The sequence below is a fragment of the Amblyomma americanum genome, chromosome 11, assembly GCF_052857255.1.
Source record: "Amblyomma americanum isolate KBUSLIRL-KWMA chromosome 11, ASM5285725v1, whole genome shotgun sequence".
NCBI classification, from domain to species: Eukaryota; Metazoa; Arthropoda; class Arachnida; order Ixodida; family Ixodidae; genus Amblyomma; species Amblyomma americanum.
This window is the reverse complement of record NC_135507.1, coordinates 58,976,203-59,000,393: the sequence shown is the minus strand read 5'-3', so window position 1 is coordinate 59,000,393 and position 24,191 is coordinate 58,976,203. Positions and strand designations below refer to the sequence as shown.

The 24,191-nt window shown below is 45.2% G+C and overlaps 1 protein-coding gene across 1 annotated transcript; it reads right to left on the bottom strand.

The window, feature by feature from the left end:
- Nucleotides 1–142: 142 nt before the first annotated feature.
- LOC144110603 (uncharacterized) lies at nt 143–23,925 on the bottom strand. The gene is made up of 3 exons (XM_077643622.1): nt 23,467–23,925; nt 21,014–21,232; nt 143–7,315 (listed from the first exon to the last, which is right to left on the bottom strand). The coding sequence occupies exons 2-3, from the start codon at nt 21,171–21,173 to the stop codon at nt 6,462–6,464; spliced, it is 1,014 nt and encodes a 337-aa protein (XP_077499748.1). The 5' UTR covers nt 21,174–21,232; nt 23,467–23,925; the 3' UTR covers nt 143–6,461.
- Between the last annotated feature and the right edge of the window lie 266 nt (nt 23,926–24,191).

Genomic DNA, 24,191 nt, shown 5'->3' with positions numbered 1-24,191 from the left:
AGCAGGAAATTAAGACAGATGACATTGAATGGGGCCGACGGCCACTCAGAAATCTTCTGAATCAATGTGCATGAGCGACACACAGGCTGATTCTGATATCCCATTTGGCTAATATATGAAAGAAAAGCGTCAAGTGTCGCATGGTTTCATTTCCAGCTTGCAAGCTGCAAGCTCCTACGACTGCTAATCAGAGGCAGTGCATATAAAAAACAGTTATTTTTATTTCTTCTTGAAAATCTATTGGTGAGCAAAGCGATTCGGGCGAAACAGCATCTTATTTTATAGGCACAATACAAGTCACCCTTAAAGACTGGAATACGTGGCATGTACAAAATAATTACAACACACACTGTTCCAAATACAAAACAAATGTGTTGATAAACAATGTTACACATTTGAAAAACAATCCCGAGTAGCATCTTTAATTTTACTGTCACAACACTGGTCGCCTTGTAAACGGCTGTAAGATATGGCGTATACAGATTGCTTCCAAAACACACAGTTCCAAATACAAAAACGATGCATAGCAAAGCAGTTACAAATTCGGAACACAATGCCGAGAACTCTTAACGGAAATAAAAGATGCTACAGATTGATCAGCGTACTGTCCGTTTCTTATAAGGTACTTACTAAGGTAATCGCTGATAGAGTCACGACAACCTTAGACTTCAGTTAACCAAATGGTCAAGCTGGCTTTCGTAAAGGGTACTCGACAACAGACTATATTCACACTATCAATCAGATGACAGAGAAATGCGCAGAGTATAATCATCCCCTATATATAGCCTTTATAGATTAATGGCATTTCACTTAGTCAAAACTAATTCAGCAGTCTTGCAGGCATTGCAGAGTCAGGGTGTAGAAGAACATTATGTAAAAATACTAGAAGATATCTATAGCGGGAGCACAGCTACCACAGTCCTCCATAAAGTCGCAAATAAACTCCGATAGGAAAAGATGTCAGACAGAAAGACAGGATCTCGCCAATACTATTCACTGCCTCTTTACAGGAGGTATTCAGAGGCCTGGATTGGGAACAGATGGGATAAGAGTCAGTGGAGAATACCTTACTAATCTGTGATTCGCTGATTACATTGCCTTGCTAAGTTACTCGCGAGATGAATCGCAAAACATGACCACTCAGTTAGACAAGCAGATCAGAACGGTTCTTCTTAAAATTAACATGCAGAAAACCAAAGTAATGTTCAACAGTCTCCAAAGGGAACAGCAGTTTACAATTGGTAGTGAGGTGCAGGAAGTAGGAAGGGACTACATCTACCAGGTAGTGACTACAGATCTGGATCACGAGACTGAAGTAACTATAAGAATAAAAAGGATGCAATGCATTTGGCAGGTTCTCTCAGATCAAGAATGGCAGTTTACCAATATCCCTAAACAGAAACGTACTTAACAGCTGTATTTTAACGATTCTTACCTATGGTATGGAAACGGGGTAACGAAAAGGCTACAGCATAAACTGAGGAAAACGCAGCGAGCTATGCAAAGGAGAATGATAGGTGTAGCGTTAAGAGACAGAAAGAAGGCACAGAAAACAAACAAAGATTAACGACATCCTAGTCTAATTCATGCGGAAGAAACGGTTTGGGCAGGACACGTAATGGAAAGCAAGATAACTGATGGTCGCTAAGAGCAACTGACTGGATTCCAAGGGAAGGCATGCGTAGCAGGGTGCGGGAGAATGTTATGTGGGTGGATGAGATTAAGAAGTTTGCACGGATAGGGTGGCCGCAGCTGGCAATGGACAGGGTGACTTGGAGGGATACGAGAGAGGCCTTTGTACTGCAGTGGGCGTAATCAGACTGCTGCTGCTGCTGCTGTTGCTGATGATGATATACGTTATGGATAATTGCTTTCAAATGTAACTGTAAAGGTTTTTGGGTGCCCAAAAGGCATTTCATAGAGTTTAATATAATACAAACATTAACAACTGTGTTGAATGCCTTTTCCAAAGAATTTCAGAGGAAAGGCCACTTCTGTAAAGAAGAGCTCAGAGGCCAAAAAAAATTCCCCATTGATTAACATTAATTTCGATGCACATTAGAGTCACGAATAAAAGAAGCTTGTATCTTTGCTACCACTGATTGCGAGTTGACTTGGATTCACTGTTCTCAACAGCAGAAAGCCCACTTCCATAAAGAGCTCAGCAGCCAGAAAAGATATGTGCGCAATGATTCAAATGAATTTAGATGCACATTAGAGCCATAAACGGTGAAAGTTAGTAGCTTTGTCCATCCGGGGGAAACACGAGGGAAACCGGCTCCCCACTCTCCTTGAGGAGGTAAGCGTAGGAGAGCGAGGAGGAAGGTGCTGGGCAGAGGAAATCGAGGGGACGCGGGGGGTGGTCAATTGGTTTTGGGGGGAAAGGAAATGGCACAGTACCTGTCTCATATATCATTGGACACCTGAACCGCGCCATAAGAGAAGGGTTAAGGAGGGAGTGAAAGAAGAAAGGAAGAGAGAGGTGCCGTAGTGGAGGGCTCTGGAATAATTTCGACCACCTGGGGATCTTTAACGTGCACTGACATTGCACAGCACACGGGTGCCTTAGCGTTTTTCCTCCATAAAAACGCAAGATCTCGCATTTTGCTCTTTCGTGCGCTGTATTTCCCAACAACAGTAGGGAAATACCCAAGCCCAATGCCATGACTGTTTGGAATATTGTTCTTTCTACGTTGAGCAGAAATTAACACAATGGACATGATGTCGCTTGAGGGAAAAACGAGCATTTCTTGCTCTCGACTACTGTCCAGCAAAACACGGTATTAGGTTATATGTAGTTATTAAGAATAAGCTTACTCACAAATCTTCCGTGCAAAAAGTGCATGCCTATATCGACGCAGTTGTGTGACACAAGTTTCTTAAATATTATCTTGAATTATTATGGCAACTGCATCCCTTGCCTATAGATTTCACAATATAGCTTTTCTGCTACATTTGTGAAGGCATGTGTTTTCAACAACGGCCACTATTTCATTGACATTTTACATTTATTTTTGGCATGCTTTCTATGAATTTTGCAGGATTATTTTTGGAAAGATAAAGGGAAGAATGGCACAGCATCAAGTATCGAGGACAAAAGGAGAGCACACACATTCACAAGTGCCAAATTTAAACTTTGTTTGGCTGTCGCCATTATGCCGAAGTTATACAAGGCAACACATCCCACACACGCATACACGCTCAAGCGTGTGTCCTCTCCTGCTGTCCTCGCTACTTGATGCTGCGCCATTCTTCCCTTTCGCATGTCTGACCAACTTGAGCAATCCTATACGCTTCTTAATTTATTTTCTACACTATTCTACCACCAATAATAACTGGTTATTTAACAGGCATACTAATTTGTGCTTAGTAATGTAAAGCCTGCATTTACTGCTGGATAGTAGATTTGAATGTACAGCTGAGTACCATTCCACCAAATAACACCCTTTCTATGCAGGTGTCTCTAATTTCTACAATATTACTCTTTTTCCGCCATGAAGTACATGTGGATGCCAAACTAAATTAGCAATACCACCTAAATAATGCTGCCACCCCATGGAGGTGTATGATTTTAACCATCTGCATGCAATGTGTTAGAGATATTTCGTCAGTTTCTCCATTAGTTTATTGCTTGTTCCTTGCATGTCACATGTGGTTGTAGTAGAAAGGCTCACTTTCCCCAAAAAAAGAAACTGAAGAGGATTGTCAATCAACACCTCTCATTTGTGAGCAGATGAAAAAAAAAGAAAACAAGGGCCCGATAGTGTTAAAGATCTGTTGGGATAATACTTTTCATAAGTATATATATATATATAGTATATTGGTTATGGCGTTCGGCTGCTGACCCGAAAGACACGGGTTCGATTCCAGCCGTGGCGGTCGCATTTCGATGCAAGCGAAATTCTAGAAGCCCGTGTAGTGTGCGACATCAGTACACAAAACCCTTGGATGGTCGAAATTTTCGGAGTCCGCCCCTACAGCGTCTAATAGCCTGCGTCGCTCTGGGACGTTATACCCCCTATATATATATATACCAGGTGTCCCAGCTAACTTAAGCCAAGGGTTAAAAAAAATTATTAGACAGGCAAGTGAAACCAGTTGCATATTGATGACAGCCATCTTGCACACCACATGCAATTTTTGTTGGACAATTAATTAATTTTTTAATTAAATTTGATTATCTAAACTTATAAATATTGATTTTGGTCAACAAATTGCATTTGAAGAGTTGTCGAGCACCTTCAGAAACCCCCCGTCCATCATTTACAATAAGGAAACCTTCATGTGTGTCCTTTTTCCCAGTTCCTAAGGAAGCCCACGAAATACAAAATAAAACACGTGACTGATGCACTTGTGTGCCAAGATTGTGCTGCTCTCAAGCATGGTTTGAGCAAACGAAATCTCCTGCAGCCGATATTCGACGGCCTCGCACCAGCGGCAGGCCGATATGTTGACGGTAGTTTCTCGCCTGCGTCAGCCAGTGGCGTACTTGAGGGTGAGTTGCCGCCACCAATATATCGGCCTGCTGCTGGTGCGAGGCCATCGCCTCAAGGCTGCAGATAATTTCGTTTGCTCAAAGCATGCTTGAGAGCAGCACAATCGTGGCGAGCAAGTATGTTAGTCACGTGGTTTATTTTGTATTTTGCCGGCCATCTTTGGAGCTGGGAAAAGACACACGTGAGGGTCTCCTTATCGTAAATGATGAAATAGGGGTTTTTGATGGTGCTCGACAACTCTTCAAATGCAATTTGCCATTTAAGTCGATGTTTATTAATTTACATAATTAAAATATTAATTAATTGCAAAACAAAAATTGCCTGTGTTGCGCAAGATGGCTGCCACAAATATGCAACTGGTTTCACTCGCCTGTCTCTAATAATTTTTTTAAAACCCTTGGCTCAAGTTAGCTGTGAAACGGTATATATATGTGCGTGTTCGTGTGTACGTGCACAAGCACGTGTGTATGTGCGCATGTGTGTGTGTGTCGACGGGTAATTAAAGAGGTTTAAAAGTTCTGCTGTTCACACAGTGCAGCCATCCAAAAAAGTGATGAACCAACCCAGCCAATCTACATTTATGTTTCAGCAAACTGAAACATTGTTTACCAAGACGAACACGACGAACATGCAGATGGTGCGTACACAAATTATCCGAAGTGTTCTGGATCCATAAAGAAGGAAATGCTTGCACTCATATCACATCAATAAGCGTAGCTGTGCTTGTTATTTTTCTCTTAGTTCTTTGACCCGTCGCTCTTTGCAACATGAGAGAAATTTTATTAAATTGGTTACAAATCCTGGAAACTGTAACAGCACACATCTACAACTGATAAAACACTCTCAATCAGCAAGTAAGCCAGTTGTGACCTAATCAACGTCATGAAAATAGCAAATTTAGTACTGAAGCGCAAATTTGACAGCGCAACAGAATACAGTCTAGATGGGGGGTTCATTTGAAAACAAAGAGAGACGCCAACCAGTACACTGAATGTTCGCTGCGAACAACGACCCCGTGCTGGGAGCAGAAACCTAAAGTAAGACCATTTCTCTGGTTGGCACGTTTCCAAAAGTATTAATGCTCACAACACATAGCTAAATTTAAGAAATGGAGTAGATATTTCTTCAAGCTCACTGGTTTTTAACAAATGCAACAACACAAGCTGTTTATAAATTCACATAATTTTTTATGCCAATAGTGCCTTGAGAAATGCAGTCACCAAAGCAAGTTCACTTGAGTTTTCTTAAGCACAGCATATTATACAGAGGTTTGCTATAGAACTGCTGAAATACCCCCGAAACTTCCACTGTAAAATGGAATGAACACAACTGCTGTTGAGACAGTGAGGTGATTGTCTGCTTCAAATCTATAAAGCAAGTTCGTCAACAGTGACTGAGCAATTTGTAATAAAAATGTGCCACATGCAATGATAGCAGATTATTCGACAAAAGATAATGGACAGGAATCTAACGCAGTAAAGCTTTCATTTTTAAAAACATAAACCAAGAGAAAACTCCAGAAACCTGCAAACAAAAGCGAGCAATGTTTACCAACAGGCGGCTAAGCTTTGTTTCTCTGCACTTGAGTCCCAATAATACAGCCACAACACAAGCACGGGAAGAATGAAACAGCATGCTTCTCTGGTGGCATTTAACTCACAAATGAACACAGAACTGCTCTGACGTAAGTCAACTTGCTAGCTAGTGGCAAACACTGCAACCACAATTCATGCACATCATTCAGTGTGCTTAAACTAATAAAATGACATGATCTTATCTGCACATGCCACCATTTCAATCTTATTCATGATAATACCAGCTTGGTATGTTCAGGTTTCTAATAAAGGAGTGAAAGCAACCAAAGGATTACACTGGACGGATGTACTTTGAAGGCATGTAAATTTGGATTTTTTCTCAAGAAGGCAAATTAAAAAGAGAGAGGTTAGGTAGCTATGGTTTTAACACCTAATGTTGGGAAAAGGTATCAACACTTTGAGGAACTGTGGTTTTTGAAGCGTGTTTGTTGTTCTCATGGCGTTTTAAATTCTCTTTTTCTTTAAACATCATTGTGCAGAACTGACACTGATAACGTCTTTCACTCTTATGAGCCCGCACATGCTTTGCAAGGGCTGTACTCCGACTAAAGACCATGGGGCAGAGCTCGCACCGGAATGGTCTCTCACCAGTGTGGGTGCGAAGGTGTTGCTTCAGGTGGTCACTTTCAGCAAAGCTGCTGTCACAGTGGTCACATTTGTATGGTCGCTCACCCGTGTGGATGCGAAGGTATCGGTTCAGGTGGAAGTTTCGAGAAAAGCTGTTCCCACAGTGGTCACACTTGTATGGACGCTCACCCATGTGGGTGCGAAGGTGCTGGCCCAGGTGGGCATTTTTAAAAAAGCTGCTCCCGCAGTGGCCACACTTGTATGGACGCTCACCAGTGTGGGTCCGAAGGTGTTCCTCCAGGTGGCCTTTTTGAGAAAAGCTGCTGTCACAGTGGCCACACTTGTATGGTTGCTCACCCGTGTGGATGCGAAGGTGTCGGTTCAACTGGTCCTTTTGAGAAAAGCTGCTGTCACAGTGGTCACACTTGTATGGAAGTTTACCCCTGTGAATACGAAGGTGGTGCATCAGGGTGACCTTTTGAGCGAAGCTCCTCCCACAATGGTTACACTTGTATGGATGGTCATCCGTTTGGGTGAGGTCCTGCTCTTGGCAGTTTTTCTTCGTGAAGCTTCGAATGCAGTGGGAAGACTGGTGCAGCTGCTGACTCATGTTCTCCTTAGACAGCACTCCAACCTTAGAATCAGTTGTGGCCAGGCCTGCACCAAGAAAGTCGGGGTGTTTGCAGGTCAATACGAGACCACACGTGTTATAACTAATTTGGTAGTGGCAATATTATACAACATTTAACTTAGCAGGTTTATTTCAAGGACAATATGTTGAGCCTCAATACAAAAAGATGAGTTTTTAAACCGAATTTCTTAGTATTTAAAAATATCCATGGTGCTGGAGGGACATTGTTTTAACTTTCAAACAATTACTCCGAGCAATGCGCATACTCCATAGCCAACTTAAGAATCGCAGCAACTTCGACAAATTGCTCATATAATATGTACCTGGCTTCATGGAGATCTTTCAAGCCTGCCCAAGTTTTTCACGAATAAGGTGATGTCTATGAGCTTTCATTAGTGACACAGTACACTGGCAATGAGTGTATTCCTTCTGTCTACTGAAGCAAAGTAAAAAATTACGAATGCAAAACTCCTCTAATAAATCTAGTGTAAGACTGGCCTTCGGCTTTGGAATCTTCAGAGGCTGGTGCTTAACGAAGAAGACGACGAGAAGCGCCGAACACTCCGAAGCTTGAACGCCGAACGCTCGGTCCCTTGTGCATGCTCTGGACTGAACACTGCCTCTGGTCTGTGCCTAGACTGTACTGCTGGTTGCTCGCGATGCTATGCTTTGCAAGGCATTCCTTATTACACTAGCATAATGAGGCCTGATGGTCTGATGAAATAAATGCACAATGGAAACGCTCACATTGAAAACCACAAGGACAAAACCAATTCTGTCAGCACTGTCACCAATATAATACATAGCACTAAAGATAGCCATGAATCATTAATAACAAATCACAATGAATCAGACTAGACAAATATTTCTCAAAAGCAAATAAGATCAGAAACACATGCACTAGAAGCTCCTGTAAACATCCAATAAAACAGTAGTGATCTAAATTGCCCCACATCATCTGACAGCACACCGAAAAGTATTACTACTGCTGTGCACAGCTCACATTATCAAGTTGTATGCAGAAGCATACAGAAAACAATGAGCCATGAAATGAGACACGAAAGCTCAAAAGTGTAACAGAACCACAATAGAAACTTGAGACTACAGCACGAAAAGCAAGACAGAGTATGATGCACAAAAGACACAACTACACAAACTTTTTCTACTGCAGTCTGTTTTTTTTTGCTGTGTACGCTCTGGCTTGTGTCTGCAACCTGTGCTGCAGTCTGCTGGATCCCAAGGTTTCCTCAGCAAACATGCACAAGTCCACCTGTAGAATGTTTCACGATATCCATTGCTCACGTTGCAATGATGGTTGGTTGGTTTATGAGGTTTAACATCTTACAGCAACTCAGGCTATCACGGATGCCATAGTGGAGGGATCCAGGAAATTGCAACCAACAGGTTCTTCAACATGTACTGAAATCACACATTACACGGCCTCCTAGCATTTTGCTTCCATCAAAATGCGACCACAGCGGCTGGGATTAAACCCGTGTCTATCGAGTCAGCAGCCGAGCACCATAACCACTGAGACACCATGGCTGGTTACTAAAACGATGCGGTACTGTTCCAGGCATTAGCAAGGCAGGGTCTGATACGTCTTATTTTGTGCAATGATACCAGTCCGAGATCACTGGATATGCTATTTTACATTATGAACATCAAGCAGTTCAGCCTGAAAATGCTGGAAGCATTGGTTTTAGAAGATGATCCTTCAGGCAGCTTGTGTACTCATTGGTCGCCAGTATTCGTTTCGATGTCTGCAAAATGAAACAGAGCAAAAAAGTTGATTAGAATAAGAACTGCAAGGCTGCAAACCACAGCATTTTGTTAAATAAGTATAAACACCTAATTTTGATGGAAGGTTTTCATCTCTACAATGACGCAGAAGACACTACTATGCATGAATCACCACGTGATATTTGGCTATGACCGGTAAATAATTTATAGTCGAATTGTTCAGTCTTGCTTCTTCAGTTTCAACAGCTGAACGACGATTGTGACGTCAACGATTGCATATTGGTCATGTGCGGCATGACAGAACTGCAATATAATCACTGCTTCTGCATTCGCTGTCATTCCGTCACTTGAGGCAGGCTGGGTTTAGCCTTATAGTGAACTAAAACAAGGAGGCAGTGATTTTATTGCAGTTCTTTCGTGCCTCACATGACTGACAAGCAAGAAAAAAGTAAGAACAATACCAATCTTTGCATGGAAACAGCACAGCAGACGGGACCAAGAAAGGAGGACACACACATGGGCGCTATCAACTGAAATTTATTGCAGCAACGTTAATATATAAAACCCATACATATGATAAAAGCATGAAACATTAAATCTAGGTGACAAGATTCTTCTAATCAGTCATCGAGAAATCTGATTTCTTTTCTTTTCAAGTTAACAGGAGTGCTGACGCACTTCTCCTCTTGTTGACGTATGGCATACACCTCAAAAAGTTCGCGGTCAAGCTGGTTCATGTATCGTTTAAGAACCTTGTTCCTGTCCAAAGTGGCAGTGCACTGGCATGAGGTCACGTGTTCAGGCAAGTTCTTCCTTGCGCCGTCTTTTATATCTTTATTATGCTCTTTGAGTCTGTCATTCAAACAGCGCCCAGTTTGTCCTATCTATGCCGATCCACACGATAAAGGAATATCGTAGACGACTTCCTTTGTACAGTCAACGAAAGCTTTTTTGTGTTTCTTTCCATACTGTTTTGGCCCCGTATCTGCTCGATTTACCACCTTGCAAAGTTTTCCCAGCTTGTTTGGAGCAGAGAAGACCAACCCGACGTCGGACCGCCCTAAGGCTTTTTTCAGCGGATGACTCACGCTGTGCACCGATCCACCGAGCATCTAGGTTGTTAAACTGGGTGCTGTGCTGTTTTCTTTAGGGCGTGATTAGCCTTCTTAAGAAGAAACACTTAAACGACGCACTACTTTCGTGTCAATGAGAAATTCTGTGCGGCAGTCATGAATGTACGCAGAGTTTCATTGCCGACTTATTCGTATTTATTTATTTATACTTACTGCAGCCCCACAGGGCCTATTGCAGGAGTAGGGATGCAAGATAGATGGTAAGCAGTTGCGTATATATGTTGATTCATGCATGCGTACATACATAAAAGTACATACAAGATACAATATAAAACCAACAAAGCATAGGTGTTAATCACCTTCAATGGCAGCCAAAAAATATGAAGTGCAAGTGAATGAATTTCATCTGGCAGGCAGTTCCAGCTTTCGATGGTATGTGGGAAGAAGCTGTATTTACATGTATCAGTGCATGCGTAAAGTGGAGAAGTATTTAAACTATGATGGCGCCTAGTTGATAATGGAGTAGAAGAATTAACATGGGTGCTCATTGCCATGAGGTGCAGAGAGCTAATGAGCATGTATATATATATGCCTGAGGCACCCAGAGTACCTGCGCCTTGAAAGTGGGGTTGGAGATAGTGTGCCCAGACCAGACAAGGGTCAAAATTCTCTGCCGTAGCAACGGCAGATAAAGCGAATTGCCTTCTTTTGGACAGATTTGATTTTCTCGCAGTACTATTGTGCTTGGACCAAGAAATGTTAGATGTGAAACGCAGTCCGAGGTATCCAGCCATATCAATCCTAATTAACCTCTTTACAGTGTCCAGTCCATTGCTACACAGGGTGCCGTGCTATCCTTATTAATGCTCCTACAGCAGATGAACGACTTGCCACTCGCTTATAGGCACCCTGCGCCCGCCAGGTGCCTCCACTGTCCGCGCTGTGTTCAGTGCTACCAGTGGCCAGTTTTCCAGTTTTGCATCCCGAGGGGAACAGCGCTGTTGAGATTCAGACAGCGTGGTCGGGGCCAGAGAAGAGACAAGGAAGATCGGAGAAGGGTTTACCAGAAAGACAAGGAAAACTCTACACAACTATTTACGTAATATACAAATAAGAGCAAATGAGAATGCCTACGACGTCCACTCAAGCGAGCAGGTGTAGACACTAGTGGCAACGCCCACGGCAAGGGGCAGTGCTGATGCTCTCTCACAGCTCGGTAGATGGAAATTGGGATCCGCGAACACTATCCTGTCGACGTCACTAATCATTCTAATTTTAAGGCGCCATAAACACACACACACACGCACACGCACACACACACACACACACGAGAAGAGTACGGGACATAGCACCCGTGTGTGGTTTGTGTGTGGTTTTGGCACCTTAAAAGTACAATGATCAATTACCAACTAGCCGAACAAGAAGTTCTTTTAAGCCACTAACGCGGTCCGGTCGGTGCCTTCGTGGGAAAGGAATCGTACGCCAATTCCCAGCAGGTGAATGAACGTCCTTGTACTACCCCACCTGTTGTCCGATATGCGGGACCTCTGTCGAGGTTGCAGCCTCATTTCAATTAACATCTCCAGCACGACCTTTCAACATCTCTCTCTCCGGTTATCTAAGGGTGGACTCGGCCACTTGGCGCAGCCGCCACTGCCGTGGTCACCCCAATCAAGGGAATCCGCGTCTTAAGCCACTTAGGCCGGAGTGCATCCGGATCATAACAGAAACTCCTGCAGCCTGACAATACATTCGTAAGATGAACTGCTCCCACACAGCTCGGCTGACTGGACGTGCGAGAATGGGCTTTCGTTCCGCAGTCTTCCGGGGCTCTCCACCTCTACTGGCGATGTGCAGATCTGGGATCTCTGGAAGGCAAGCCAAACGGAACAAATCGCAAGCTGCATGCAACAAAAGCAAATGCCATCTGAAACCCATTCATCCCACAAGACCAACACCAAAACAAAACTGATTACACATAGACATCCCTGTAAGAAAAACCTGAGATGAAGCCAAATATTCCTCAACAAACACAAAATGCGAACCCGATGAAAAGTACACGTTTTCAGGCCTCTCCAAAGTGTTGTCATCGTTCATAACACTTCAAGATAGAAGGAAAATTATAATTGTTCTGCAATTGGTCAGAAAGGTTGAAACGATCTCGGATGTCACCCGTGCAGGTAGGAATCTACTGAGAGGTCAAACAAAGGCTTCCAATTTTGCCCCAAGCTATTTTTCATACGCAACTAGCACAATTGCTGTTTTCCTTTCCATCCTTTATGACAGTAGACGCTACATATGACGCCTGCCGTAAATATGCAAAACTTACACTGCAGACAGTGCAGAAGCAACAACATACTGCAATACTTAATACATGTGAAAAGGTAGCATCTCTAGGAGCTCTCGCGAGCTACCTTAGCTACAATGTCCAAGAGAGGCTTCGGTTGTGCTTCCGTGTCAGCTGACACTAACAACTAACAAATAATGCAGGTAACCTGACTTGCAAAGCCACATAACAAAGCTTACAAAATTAAAGCTCAAAGTAATCTCGTAGCGCCCACGCAAGGAACTATGCCACATTGCCCCATTAGTTATTTCCCTGTACTTCCGCTCGTCAGCAGACACTCTCACAATGTGCAGCTAAACTTATGTACAACTGCATGCTGCAAAGCGAGGCTCCAGCACAAGAGTTCTTGGAAGAGGTAGTCTGTTCGTTAGCCGCACCCTGTGCGGTCGCAGACTATTTTCAGCAGCCACGACAAGAAAAATACCGAAGGTCTTAACTGCGCATTTACACCTGCGAGCTCCAGACGCCATGAAACAATGATTTGTTCCGCACCCTGGCCGCACGTCACCAACACCTCGGCCGCATGAACACCTTCCTCTCTCGCAGTGGCCTCACCCTTCACATCTACTCTTTCACGCAGCACCGAGCCGAGTTTCCCACTTGTCTCCCCCAAATTGTCTCGACTGCACTTTACTTTCTGCTGAGCCTGATAACTTCCTCTCCTGAGGCATGCTATCCGACCCCATGATTCTAACTACCTGTCCCGCAACTTGATCTGAACCACGCTCTTTCACCAACGTTGTGTTCTGGCCCAAGGTTTCAGCGGTGCATTCAAGTGACTCGCTGTCACTCTTTTTGCCAGCCGCATCGAAGGAGGGTCTCCTTTGTATCGTTTACTGCACTGGCCTGCAAACTCACTACTCTCTTCTTCAAAAAAAGCATCAGCCCCACTTGTCAAAGCAGCCTCTGCTTTTCCTTTGTTCGCGTTATCAGTGCTCGCTAATGAAGCAGGTCGCTCGGCTTTGTTTTTGATGGGGTAGCTGCAAATCTTTTTCTCCACCTCTAAATCAGCAAATGCTGCCCCTGCAGCCACCAAAGGTCCTTTCTGGGCTTAAACCTGCGCTGTCATTACTCTCCTGAGCAACGGCTGTTTTCCTAGCTGACCAAGTGGGGTTCCTAGGCTGGTCGCATGACACTCAGATGGGAGCGCTGCCCTCTTCCATCACATCGTAGTTTCGAGTGTGCCTCTCCACGAATGGCAAAATACCCGTAAAGAGATCGTATCGTTGTCTCAAAGTTGTTGACCTCCTCATCGGTCAGGTGCACCAATGCACCTTCGACATCACCCAGGAGTATGGTCAGCAACGTCTTTAACCAGCAGCCCTGGTCTAGTTCCTCCTCAGTGCAAATTTGCTCGAAATTTGCGAGGAAAGTTGTAAAACTTTCTCCTCTTCGAAAACTTCTCAAATGAGCTCTCACTTTTTCCCATTTCAGCAACTGAAATTTAGGTGTAAGCTCCTGCGGCTCTTGTTCGTGCAGTTTCTCTAGCTCAGCCTGTCTCTCACAACATTTGGCTTGCCATTCTTTTCTCGTTCCTCATGAAATTTTTGCCTTTCCTGGTCTTTCTCTTCACGGAGCCATCGCTCCAGGATCGTTTCCAAAGTCTTGTCTGCCTCCTCGACTGTCGCCTCCTCCGCCCTCATAACGCCCAAAATCACTTCTCTTGTTTTAGTGGGGTCTACTGAAACGCCCAGTCCTTCCAAAATTTCAAAGAGGTTTTCTACCCTGAAGTTATCCATTGTGAATGACACCTTGTGCCGCTGATGCCTGCTGAACAGAAGCCTCATCTGGATGCGAACAAAACACAAAGTTGCCGAAATCTTATTTCCCAGCCTGTAATCAGAAATAATCACAATACGTTCCGTTCAAATGTAGTCTGTCAGCCGCTATCTTTTGCTGCCGGCGAGGAATGCACGCATAATCTCAACAAAAGTGCATATCAGATGGTTGAACGCATCTAGAGCAAGCAGGTGTACTGCACAAATTTAGCTGCGTATCGTGTCTGTATGTAATACAGCTTTACTGTAGCGGCTAGCACTCGAATGAAAGGGGCTACAATCCTGCCTTGCGTGTCGGTGGCGCGTTTGCTTGCATGATGATCCGCACAGGGAATTCTCTTTATTTCTTTAATTAGCCAAACACGACGAGATGCATGCGTACGGTACTTCTCAGATGTTTTAAGCAATTTTGGCAGAAGGCCCAAGCATCAAGATGCACTACAGTTGACGACGACAGAACCAGCACACCTCGGCTGCCGTAATGTGAAAACTGTGTGGCCACATATATGCCCGCATAGATGCCTCGAGCAATGTGCTGGTGAGGGCTTTTAATAAAGGACATGTTTCAATCAATCAAGCATTTCTCAAAACAGATCTGCCTTTCCACTGCGCTGAACGCAGCGAATACTATACGGTGCCGTATCAATGCTACAACTCGCTGAACCCGTTCAGCACATGCATATATGGACGCATACTGGGAGCAGGAATCTGCGGCCGCTCTCTTGAAAGGCCTTGAACACCATTGCAATATGAGCTGGGCGCACGAAATTAACACCAGAAATATTTTGTGCATATCTTCGCAATTGTAATATGAAGCGAAAATTTGTGCTTCTGAGGTAGTGAGATGATTGAACTTGGATCACACACACGTCTAGAAACATCATACGTCTAGAAACAAATCTAGAAACATCATACGAAGAACCGCGGTCCTTCTAGTCTATATAAAAATGGCCACAACCACTTCCCGCTACCATAACGCCTGTCTGTTGTCTGCTAGTTGCCCGAGCACTGCCAACGCAAAATCGACCTGGCAAGTCTGGCTAGCCAGTGGCAGCCCGAAACCATTTATCCAGCCAGTAGGTACACTGTCACAATAAAAAAAAAAACGAACATGTTCTGGGCGGCCAGCGGAAGTCCGCGGGGCAGTCGGAGGAAATCGAGCGCCTGGTTCCGTGTCCTTGCAACCCAAAGTCAGCCAGCAGGCAGCCACAGGCAGATAAACAAGACGCCCAATGTGGTAACGCCCATTGCAGGAGGCGATGCTGATACTACTCTCTCACAGCTCGGTCGATGGAAAGAGAAATCCTCGAACACTGTCGCGTCGACGTCACCAATCCGGTCCGGTCGAGCCTCCGTTGGAAAGGAATGGAGTGCTGATTCCCAGCAGGTGAATGAACATCCTTGTACTCCCCCGCTTGTTGTCCAAAACATGGGACCTCTGGCGAGGTCGCAGCTGTCTTTCAATTAACATCCCCAGCACGACGTTTCAACAGCATCGCTCTGTTCGGCAACCCGAGGGCAGACTGGCCACTTGACGCTGCCGCCGTCACCATGGTCACCCCGGTCGAGGGAGTTCGCACCTTAATCCACTTAAGCTGGAAAGCATCCGGATCATAACAACGCCCTATAGGAATGTATGTCAAGAAAAATTTTCTAACCAGCTTTATCAGTTCACAGTGCACTGAAGATGTCGTCCCTTCATAAGAAAGGCCGAGTGCCGGGGTGAGTGCAACACACACGTAAGAAAACTTCAGAACAATTTTTTACGTTTCGCAGTCGACTGGCGCCTTTCCTTCCGCCCCGCGGCGACCAAGGCCTGTCTGCAGATGAAGAGGATCACCGCCGCCGTGCACAAGCTCACCGCTCGAGGCCAGGGCATCTCCCAGCAAGCCGCGCTGCGTCTATACAATGCCGCAGCTTTGGGGGCGGTGCTCTATGCGCTGCCGCTCGTCACGGTGCGCAAGCCGTGCTGGAAGAAGCTCGAGCTTCAGCACCGCAAGTCCCTGCGCGTGTGCCTAGGCCTGCCCAAAAACTCGCAGTGCGCCGCAACGTTGGCCGAGGCAGGAGCGTGGCCCCTTGAGCTCCAAGCAGCGCGCAGGGCACTGAATCACATCGACCGGCTTCACCGCGCACCGGACGGCGGCTCGCTGCTGCAGCGTATGCGCTCGCACCCGCGCTCACGAATGGGCGTGGCGCTGCTCGAGTATGAGCAATTGACCCAAGGCCCACCCCCCTACGGCTCCTGCGCGCCTTGGCCTGCTGCCTCGGAGGTACAGCGAGAGATCGTCGGCATCGCGGGAAAGCGGAGCACACCCCTCTGCGCTGTGCAGCAGCTGGCCAGAGCCGTCATACACGAGGAGCTCCAGGACCATCTCCTCGTGTACACCGACGGCTCAGTGGCCCGCGACAGCTGCTCCCTTGCTGCGGCGGCCACCATCCCCGCCCTGCGACTGCACAGCCAGCAACACGCAACCTTCCTGGGCTCCTCCACCACGGCGGAGTTGATGGGGATCCGGCTCGGGCTGGACCTGCTGCTCACCCTCGGCCCTCCGCCGCCCAGGAGTGCTCTGCTGTGCGACTCCCGCGCCGCCCTCAGCCGCCTGCAATCTAACGGCCGCGGTACCCCACTAGTGCGGGAAATTCGCTCGCGCATCGAGCGTCTCGCGCAGAGAGGCTGTGCCGTGCGTGCACAGTGGGTGCCCGGTCACTGCGGCATCGCCGGCAACGAAGAAGCTGACGACCTCGCGACCGCTGCACACCAACTACCTGCCAGCGATCTGCCCCTTGCGCTGGAGGACGTGCGTGCGGTCATTCACGACCATCTCCGAAAGCAGCACCCCGACCCACGCATCGCGGGAGGTGAGCGCATCGACAGTGTCACCGGCTGTCGCGCACTTACACGGTCGCAACGTGCAATGATCCTCCGCGCGCGCATCGGCTGCGTGTGGCCCGGGGAACGACGGGTGCGTCACGGAATCGCGACGAGTGATGTGTGTGACGGATGCGGTGCAGTGGAAACACTAGAACATCTGCTCCTTCGCTGCTCCGCGTTCGCCGATGCTCGTCGCGATATGCTCGCGGCCTATAGGGCGCAGGGCATACTACCAGACTCCATCAGGACGCTATTGTGGCCGCAGGGCAGTGCGCGCACTCGTGAGCGAACTTTGGTGAGCCTCTGTGCATTCCTCGAACACACGGGCTTGACGTCCCGTCTGTTCTCCGTCAGGTAGTTACACGCAGTGACCGAACGCTCCGCGAGTTCTACCTTGAACGATTAATAACTGGACGCCCCACTCCAGTTGTAACCTACACAGTGCTGTGCGCGTGTGTGATTTAATTTCTCTAAACTGAACTAATTACGCGCACAACCTGGACACATTACTTATTGTGTAAATAGTTTGTACATATTACTTCTCCCCCTGTCCTCTACTCCTGTCCCCTCACCTCTTTCATTTCATTTCTCCATTCTGCCTGCTGTCCTTTATTTCCGCTGCCCCAGCTCAGGTGCTTCAGTATCGATGGCAAATGCCGGGGCTAGCAAAAATCTTTTCCTTCCTTTTTACTATTATTTTTAATAAAACCACTACCACCACCAGTCTACTTGTGGTGGCAGCCATTCGTTTACAGTTGGCAAGTGCTTTGAAGACAACTGACAAAGTCTGCGAAGTCATTCTAAAGGCAAATATAGCAAGCGCTATATTTGCTCACTGATGCAGTGGTTCAAACTGGACAGCCTAGACAGCTCTACATGAAAAGTTCTCAAACGGCATGATAAGCGAATGAAAGCAAACCGGGTACCGTAGCAGAAGACGGCGCGGACGAAACCACCGACCGCATCCGCCGACCACTAGAGTGTCTATAAAGGCAGCGGGGTTTCCCGGGGTCAATGAACTCACAGGCTTCTTTCGATGTGGAAACTTGAATAAAGGCGTTAAGCTTTCTGAATCCATCAACGTTGCAAAATTGCCACCAATTTCAAGAGAAGTCTATCGTATGTGCAGGATTCTAAGTCGACCTATTTTTTCAAAATTTCAAAATCCAAGGTTGAGGCGTTGATTTACAATCGAAACCAAAGCATGACACCATAAATAAAGGCGAGATAAACAATATATCTGGCATGCTACGGCATGGTTGCATTTTTGCTGCGCGGCTCCGACGCTTCGCTCTTGGTGCTGGCCTTGAGCAGCTGCTATGTCAACGTGCAAAACCGGGATCTCCGCCCCGCGCGCGGCGGCCTGTGACGGCAGTTGACGGCGGCCTGTGACGGCTCTGACGCATTTGACTACTGCCGGCCGCGTTTCACAAGTTTTTAGTGTAGTGCTTCTTCAGTCGTCATTCGTTCTCCGGGTCCGGTAAGCGACCGGCGCTCGTTCATGGCTACATTCGAGATTGGTGTCATTGTTTACGCCGAAGAAACGAACAACTGCGGCGGGGCGGAAGTTCGACGTTTGCAACGGGCGATACAGGTGTGGCAGCTGCAGCGAGGCAAAATTTTCAGCTGTTCCATGCAATGTCCTGATGTGGCTATTTGCGAAGCGCGGGATTTCTCTAAGCAAAGATCACGACGGCAGCGCTAGTTAGACGACGGCGCAAGTGTGGAGAAGTCCAGTGACTATACTCCATTTCATACATCAGGTGTCATGCTGTCAAAGCTAGCGCACTTCGCGCTGCCTTCATCCGCGACCAAAAAGAAGCGCGTTCCTTGTGGTGAGCGAAACACAGTGATCCCTTTGTATGCAGCCTTACTACATAAAACATTTGTCATGAACTTCATCAAATAGAATCTTACTGCTGACATCACGCTGTAACTTTCTCGTGCCTTAGACCACTCGGGCACAGAACAAGCGCGGAGTAACAGGCCTCTCTTTATTTTCCCGTCTGGACGACCACCGTACCTTTCATAGCGTTGCACCTGATGTATGAAACGGAGTATAATAGATTTTCATTTTTGCAATGTGCACACGGGCACACCCGCACACGGCAGCGGATAGCGGCTGGCGATAAGTGGCGACCGCAGGACAATGCTAACACGTTCTATTATCAAAGGCCAAGCTTTTTATTATCAAAGACCAACCTCCAAGTTTTTTATTTTTCTGAAATGTGATATAGAGGATGGACTTACAATCATGTAAATACGGTATTTGACAAATGATAACGCACAAGACTGGTGCGGTTGAGTTTTCTTTGTTTTTTCAAAAATTTACACAATAAGAACACACTCAAAACCTACCAGTAAAAGCAAGAAACGTATATCATTCGGAGGTTGGGCTTTGTCTCCTTGTCCTTGTCTCCCAATAAGACAGCAAGAATTATGCACTCATGGTAGCGTAAAACCCCAAAAAAGAACAACGCACTGTAAAACACTGCTTTTCTTTCACCTGCTCATGCTTTTGCTGGTGGAAGGCCAAGAAATATTGTCAGTAATGCACAGCGTAAGAGCTTGTTAATTAAACCCTCATTAATTAAAAACTCTGAATACTTTGAATTGCTGGCATGGTCCGAACCAATCACTATGCAAGTCTGTGGCATAGGATGGGCACTAATTCGGACACTACGAATCTCGCATTGGTTAGTTCGAATGGGCTCTTGAAAGAAGGCTGCATCTAGGAATGACCGGCACAGCAAGCAGTTCACAAAAAAAGCCCTATTTAAATCTGAACTGCATCCTGTGGAGTGGCCCGCACACCTCTCTCGGGGGAGGCCCTTCCCATTTTGAAGACATTCTGCTTTGATGCCCCACCCCGACAAAGCACATGCAAAATGGAGTTGATGTAAATGTTACAAATAATCATTGTTGCACTGTTCTAATCTAAAACACTGGCGACTATTGCCCAATCTTTTACCAAGTAAACTTGCTGTGATATAAGCGGTGTGCGTCAGTCTTTTTTGAAGTGGTTCAACAATTCAAACATTTCTACAGGTCCCTTGAAGTTCAAATTAACGGGCTGGAACTAAATTATATACCCAAACTTTAACCTTGTTGAAAAATACCATGTTCCAATGAAAGATTTCACTCGCACATACCATGCCAGTCCCAGTCAATTACAGATACAGCTCAGTATGATCACACTTCTTATGGATAAGATAAAGGATCTGAAATATTGTCTTGTGCCAGTTTACCATGAAGCCATGCAAATATGCATACTTTTAGCCAACCAGGTTATTATATTGTTAGATAGCAATGCCTCCCATATCTAATTCCAGTAAAAGGCAACAAAGCTTTACAGAAGTGCGGTTTTCCAGAGTGTGTATTGAGTTCATGGCATTCTAAAAGGTGCTTTTCTTTGAACGCCTTTGTACAGAACTGGCACTGATATGGTTCATTCATTCATTCATTATTTGTACCCTTGAAGGCCCTTTTCGGGCATTACATAAGGGGGGGATGAACAGTTGAAATACAAAGTAAAGAGAATAACAATGTTAATACAGTAAAATACAACACAATGCAAAAAGGATCTGGAATACACTGTGAAATGTTAAAATGCAGTTCTAATCAATACATGGTGGCGGATAGGCTAAATAGGGAATAGTAACAAGAAAAAATAAATGGTAAAAATCAAAGCATGAGGTTGTTTTTTTCATTTGATGTAATGTTTGATTAGTGCATCTTTTCTTTCTTGCGGGCTCACACATGCCTTGTAAGGGTTGCATTCGGTGCAAAAGCCATGGGGCAAAGCTGGCACTTGTACGGACGCTCACCAGTGTGGGGGTGAACGTGTGCCACCAGGATTTGCTTCTGAGAAAAGCTGCTCCTTCAATGGTTACACTTGTGTTGACGCTCACCAGTATGGGTACGAATGTGTCTCATGAAGTCACAGTTCCGTGCAAAGCTCTTTCCACAGTGGTCACACTGCAAGTGATGGCCACCCATTTGAGTGAGAAGGTGCGGCTCTGTGGGGCTTTTCTTCATGAAGCTCCGACTGCAGTGGGCCGACTGGTACATCTGCTTGCTCGTATTTGCCACAAGCGGACGTCCGAGCTTGGGATCAGTTATGACAGGGCCTGCACCAAAAAATGCAGGATATTTTAAGTGAAATGCATGACCACACATTGCAGCTCATTTTGTGGTATGGCCAGTAACTTGTAAATGGAGAAGACAATCTCACATAATAATTAGGCTAAAAAATTTATTTCAAGGTTAACAGGGTGATCCTCAAAAACAAAAAAAAACAGCTTTAAAACAAAATTTCCTAGTATTTATAAATTTGCATGGAGTTGGAGAGGTGATGTTAAAACTTTCAAAGAATTAGTGAGAGCGACGAGCATACTCTGTAGCCATCTTAAGAGCCATAGCTGCTTATAAAAAGTGCTCATACGATCCCCGACTCCATGGGTGGGATCTTTCATGTCTGTCGAAGAATTTTTCATGAGTAACAGTGTCTGTGGCTTTGACTTATGGCATACTACACTACTGATGAGTGCATTCCTTTTGTCTATTAAAGCTTGAATGTTAATTACTCTGCATGTTGCAGGAAAACTTGAGCAAACTGCTGGAGAAAAACTCCTGAACGACTACTTCCCTTCTACTAAATGTGTCCAAATGCTCAATATATACATCTGAGCTAAGCTATCACAACGGAAAATAACATATCGATTAACACATTAAGCTTCTGCATACTGCACCACTTCGGGTATCATTTCACAGTATGCACACGTGACAGCTGCCTTGTTAGCTTATTGTACCAACAAAGCAACCTCTTCAGCTATTATGCCGAAATCATCAGGAAGCAACTTTCATCATACAGCTTCGGAAAAAACAGCTTCCTGAATAAAAATAGGTGTAGGGTGATATATTATCAAACTGAATTGTAATGAATAAATAACTAAAACATACACACCAGCTGTGAATGCTAAGGCAGAAAAATAATACAAAACAAATACACAGAGAAACCTTTTCTACTCAGTCTAGCATAATGATGTTTTGCGGTTTGGTTTACGGGGTTTAACATACCAAAGCGACTCAGGCTATGAGAGATGCTGTAGTGAAGGGCTCCGGAAATTTCGACCACCTGGGGTTCTTAACTTGCACTGACATCGCACGGTACAACAGCCTCTAGAATTTCGCCTCCATCGAAATTAGACCGCTGCGGCTGGGATCCAACCCGTGTATTTCGGGCCAGCAGCCGAGCGCCGTAACTACTCAGCCACCGCGGCGGCTAGTCTAGCATAATGAGGCCTCATGATCTGAAAAAGTAAAAATTCAGAGCGCACTTACGGCTGCTTACGCGCTGTGAAGGCGAAAGCATTAGTGCGTCATTGTGAGCGTTTGAGTGCAACTCGGGTTGCGCACTGAGAAATGAAAAACAGACGAGGCTCAGAACGGTCATTCAACAAATGCCGAATCCACTAACGTCCAAGTGAAACATTTCAACACTCGGTTCGAACACCTGTCGCAAGCTAGCCTACAACCTGACTAAGACACACAAGCTATATGAAATGAGAAATCATGTAACACTGCTGCAATAATGTACTATGAATGGTTGTGTCGAAATTTCAATGAGAAGATACATTTTTCAGAAAAGGGAATGGCGCATTCTCTCTCTCGCACATCTCAGTGGACACATCTTAAGGTAAGATGTAAAGTCTGGGAAGGCATGCAATTGAAGCTGCATATGTCGTCTGTTCGAATCCTGTTCGTAGGCTATAGCCTCCAGCTTGACTACAACAAGTAAGCTATATGCAAGGAGAAATTGTTTAACACTACCCAGAATGCTGTGCCACAAACGATTGCTCAGATGTTTAGTTAATTGCCAATGCTGGAATTTTCTGTACCATCTGCAAGTACACTAACACATACACGCCGCTGGCTTTTCTTCTATTGAGGTTAGTAAGGCTTTCGCCTTAAATATCAGAATGGAAGCAGTCACAGTAGAAACCACAAGGACAAAACAAATTATGTCAGCAGTGTCACCAATGTAATACATAGCACTAAAAATAAGCAGGAACCATTAATAGCAAACCACAATGAACCAGACTAGATAAATATTTCCCAACAGCAAATGAAACTGAAGTCCATTCAATACAAGCTCCTGTAGACATCAGGTAAAACAGTATAGATTAATATTCACCCCAGAACATCCGATAGCATAACAAAAAGGTATTACTACTGGTTTGCAGAGCTGTCTTTAAAAAATATTGTAACGTGCAACTGTATGCAGAAGCATATACAAAAAAATAAGCCATAAAATAATCAGACACGGAAACTCAGAAGAACCCGAGAGAAGGTATATTCAAACCTGTCTCTTCATCCACCTCTTCTCCCGCTGATGCGAAGCCGATGGCAAAAAGGTGCCGCTGCTACAAGTGGAGACGGGCAACGCCAGTTCTTGTTTCGCCGACAAAGTGGAACGACACAGTGATTTAAATTTGGGACTGCTGTAGCTCAGGTCCATAGCTGACCGAGGAAGCCCTGTGCAAGCAGCTGCGACAGGCAATGTGGCACGAGGCCTAATAAACAGTCTTGTTGATACCTCTGTAAGCTCATACATAAACCATTGCCAGACATTGTGCTGCAAGTACCTGTACCACAAGCAGACATTTGTTGCATTGAATATGTGGAAATGTTTACGCTTTCTAATGCCCTGAAGTACCACCAAACCAAGATAATATCACTACTTAAGAAAACTACCTTGTGCACTTGGCAATTATTGTTGCTGCTGGCATTAAAAGTGCACAATTTTCTCTCACCATCACAGACAGCAAGGTAAGTTTTAAAGGTTTCAAAAGCACTTCTTTGTAGATTTGCATTCTCCATTTTAGAGATAATTAACCTCTGGCTTGCCAGCACACTTGTTAACATAAATTTAAGTGCCTAATTCTAATAAGAATGTCACATATAATTAATGCATTTTTCTGCAATTCTTACTGCATTTTAAAGAGGCTCGAATTAAGTGATCAACTTGATGAAATTAGTTGTTGGCAAGCAAAAATAATTGCAAGTCAGAGACATCAACTTTGTTTA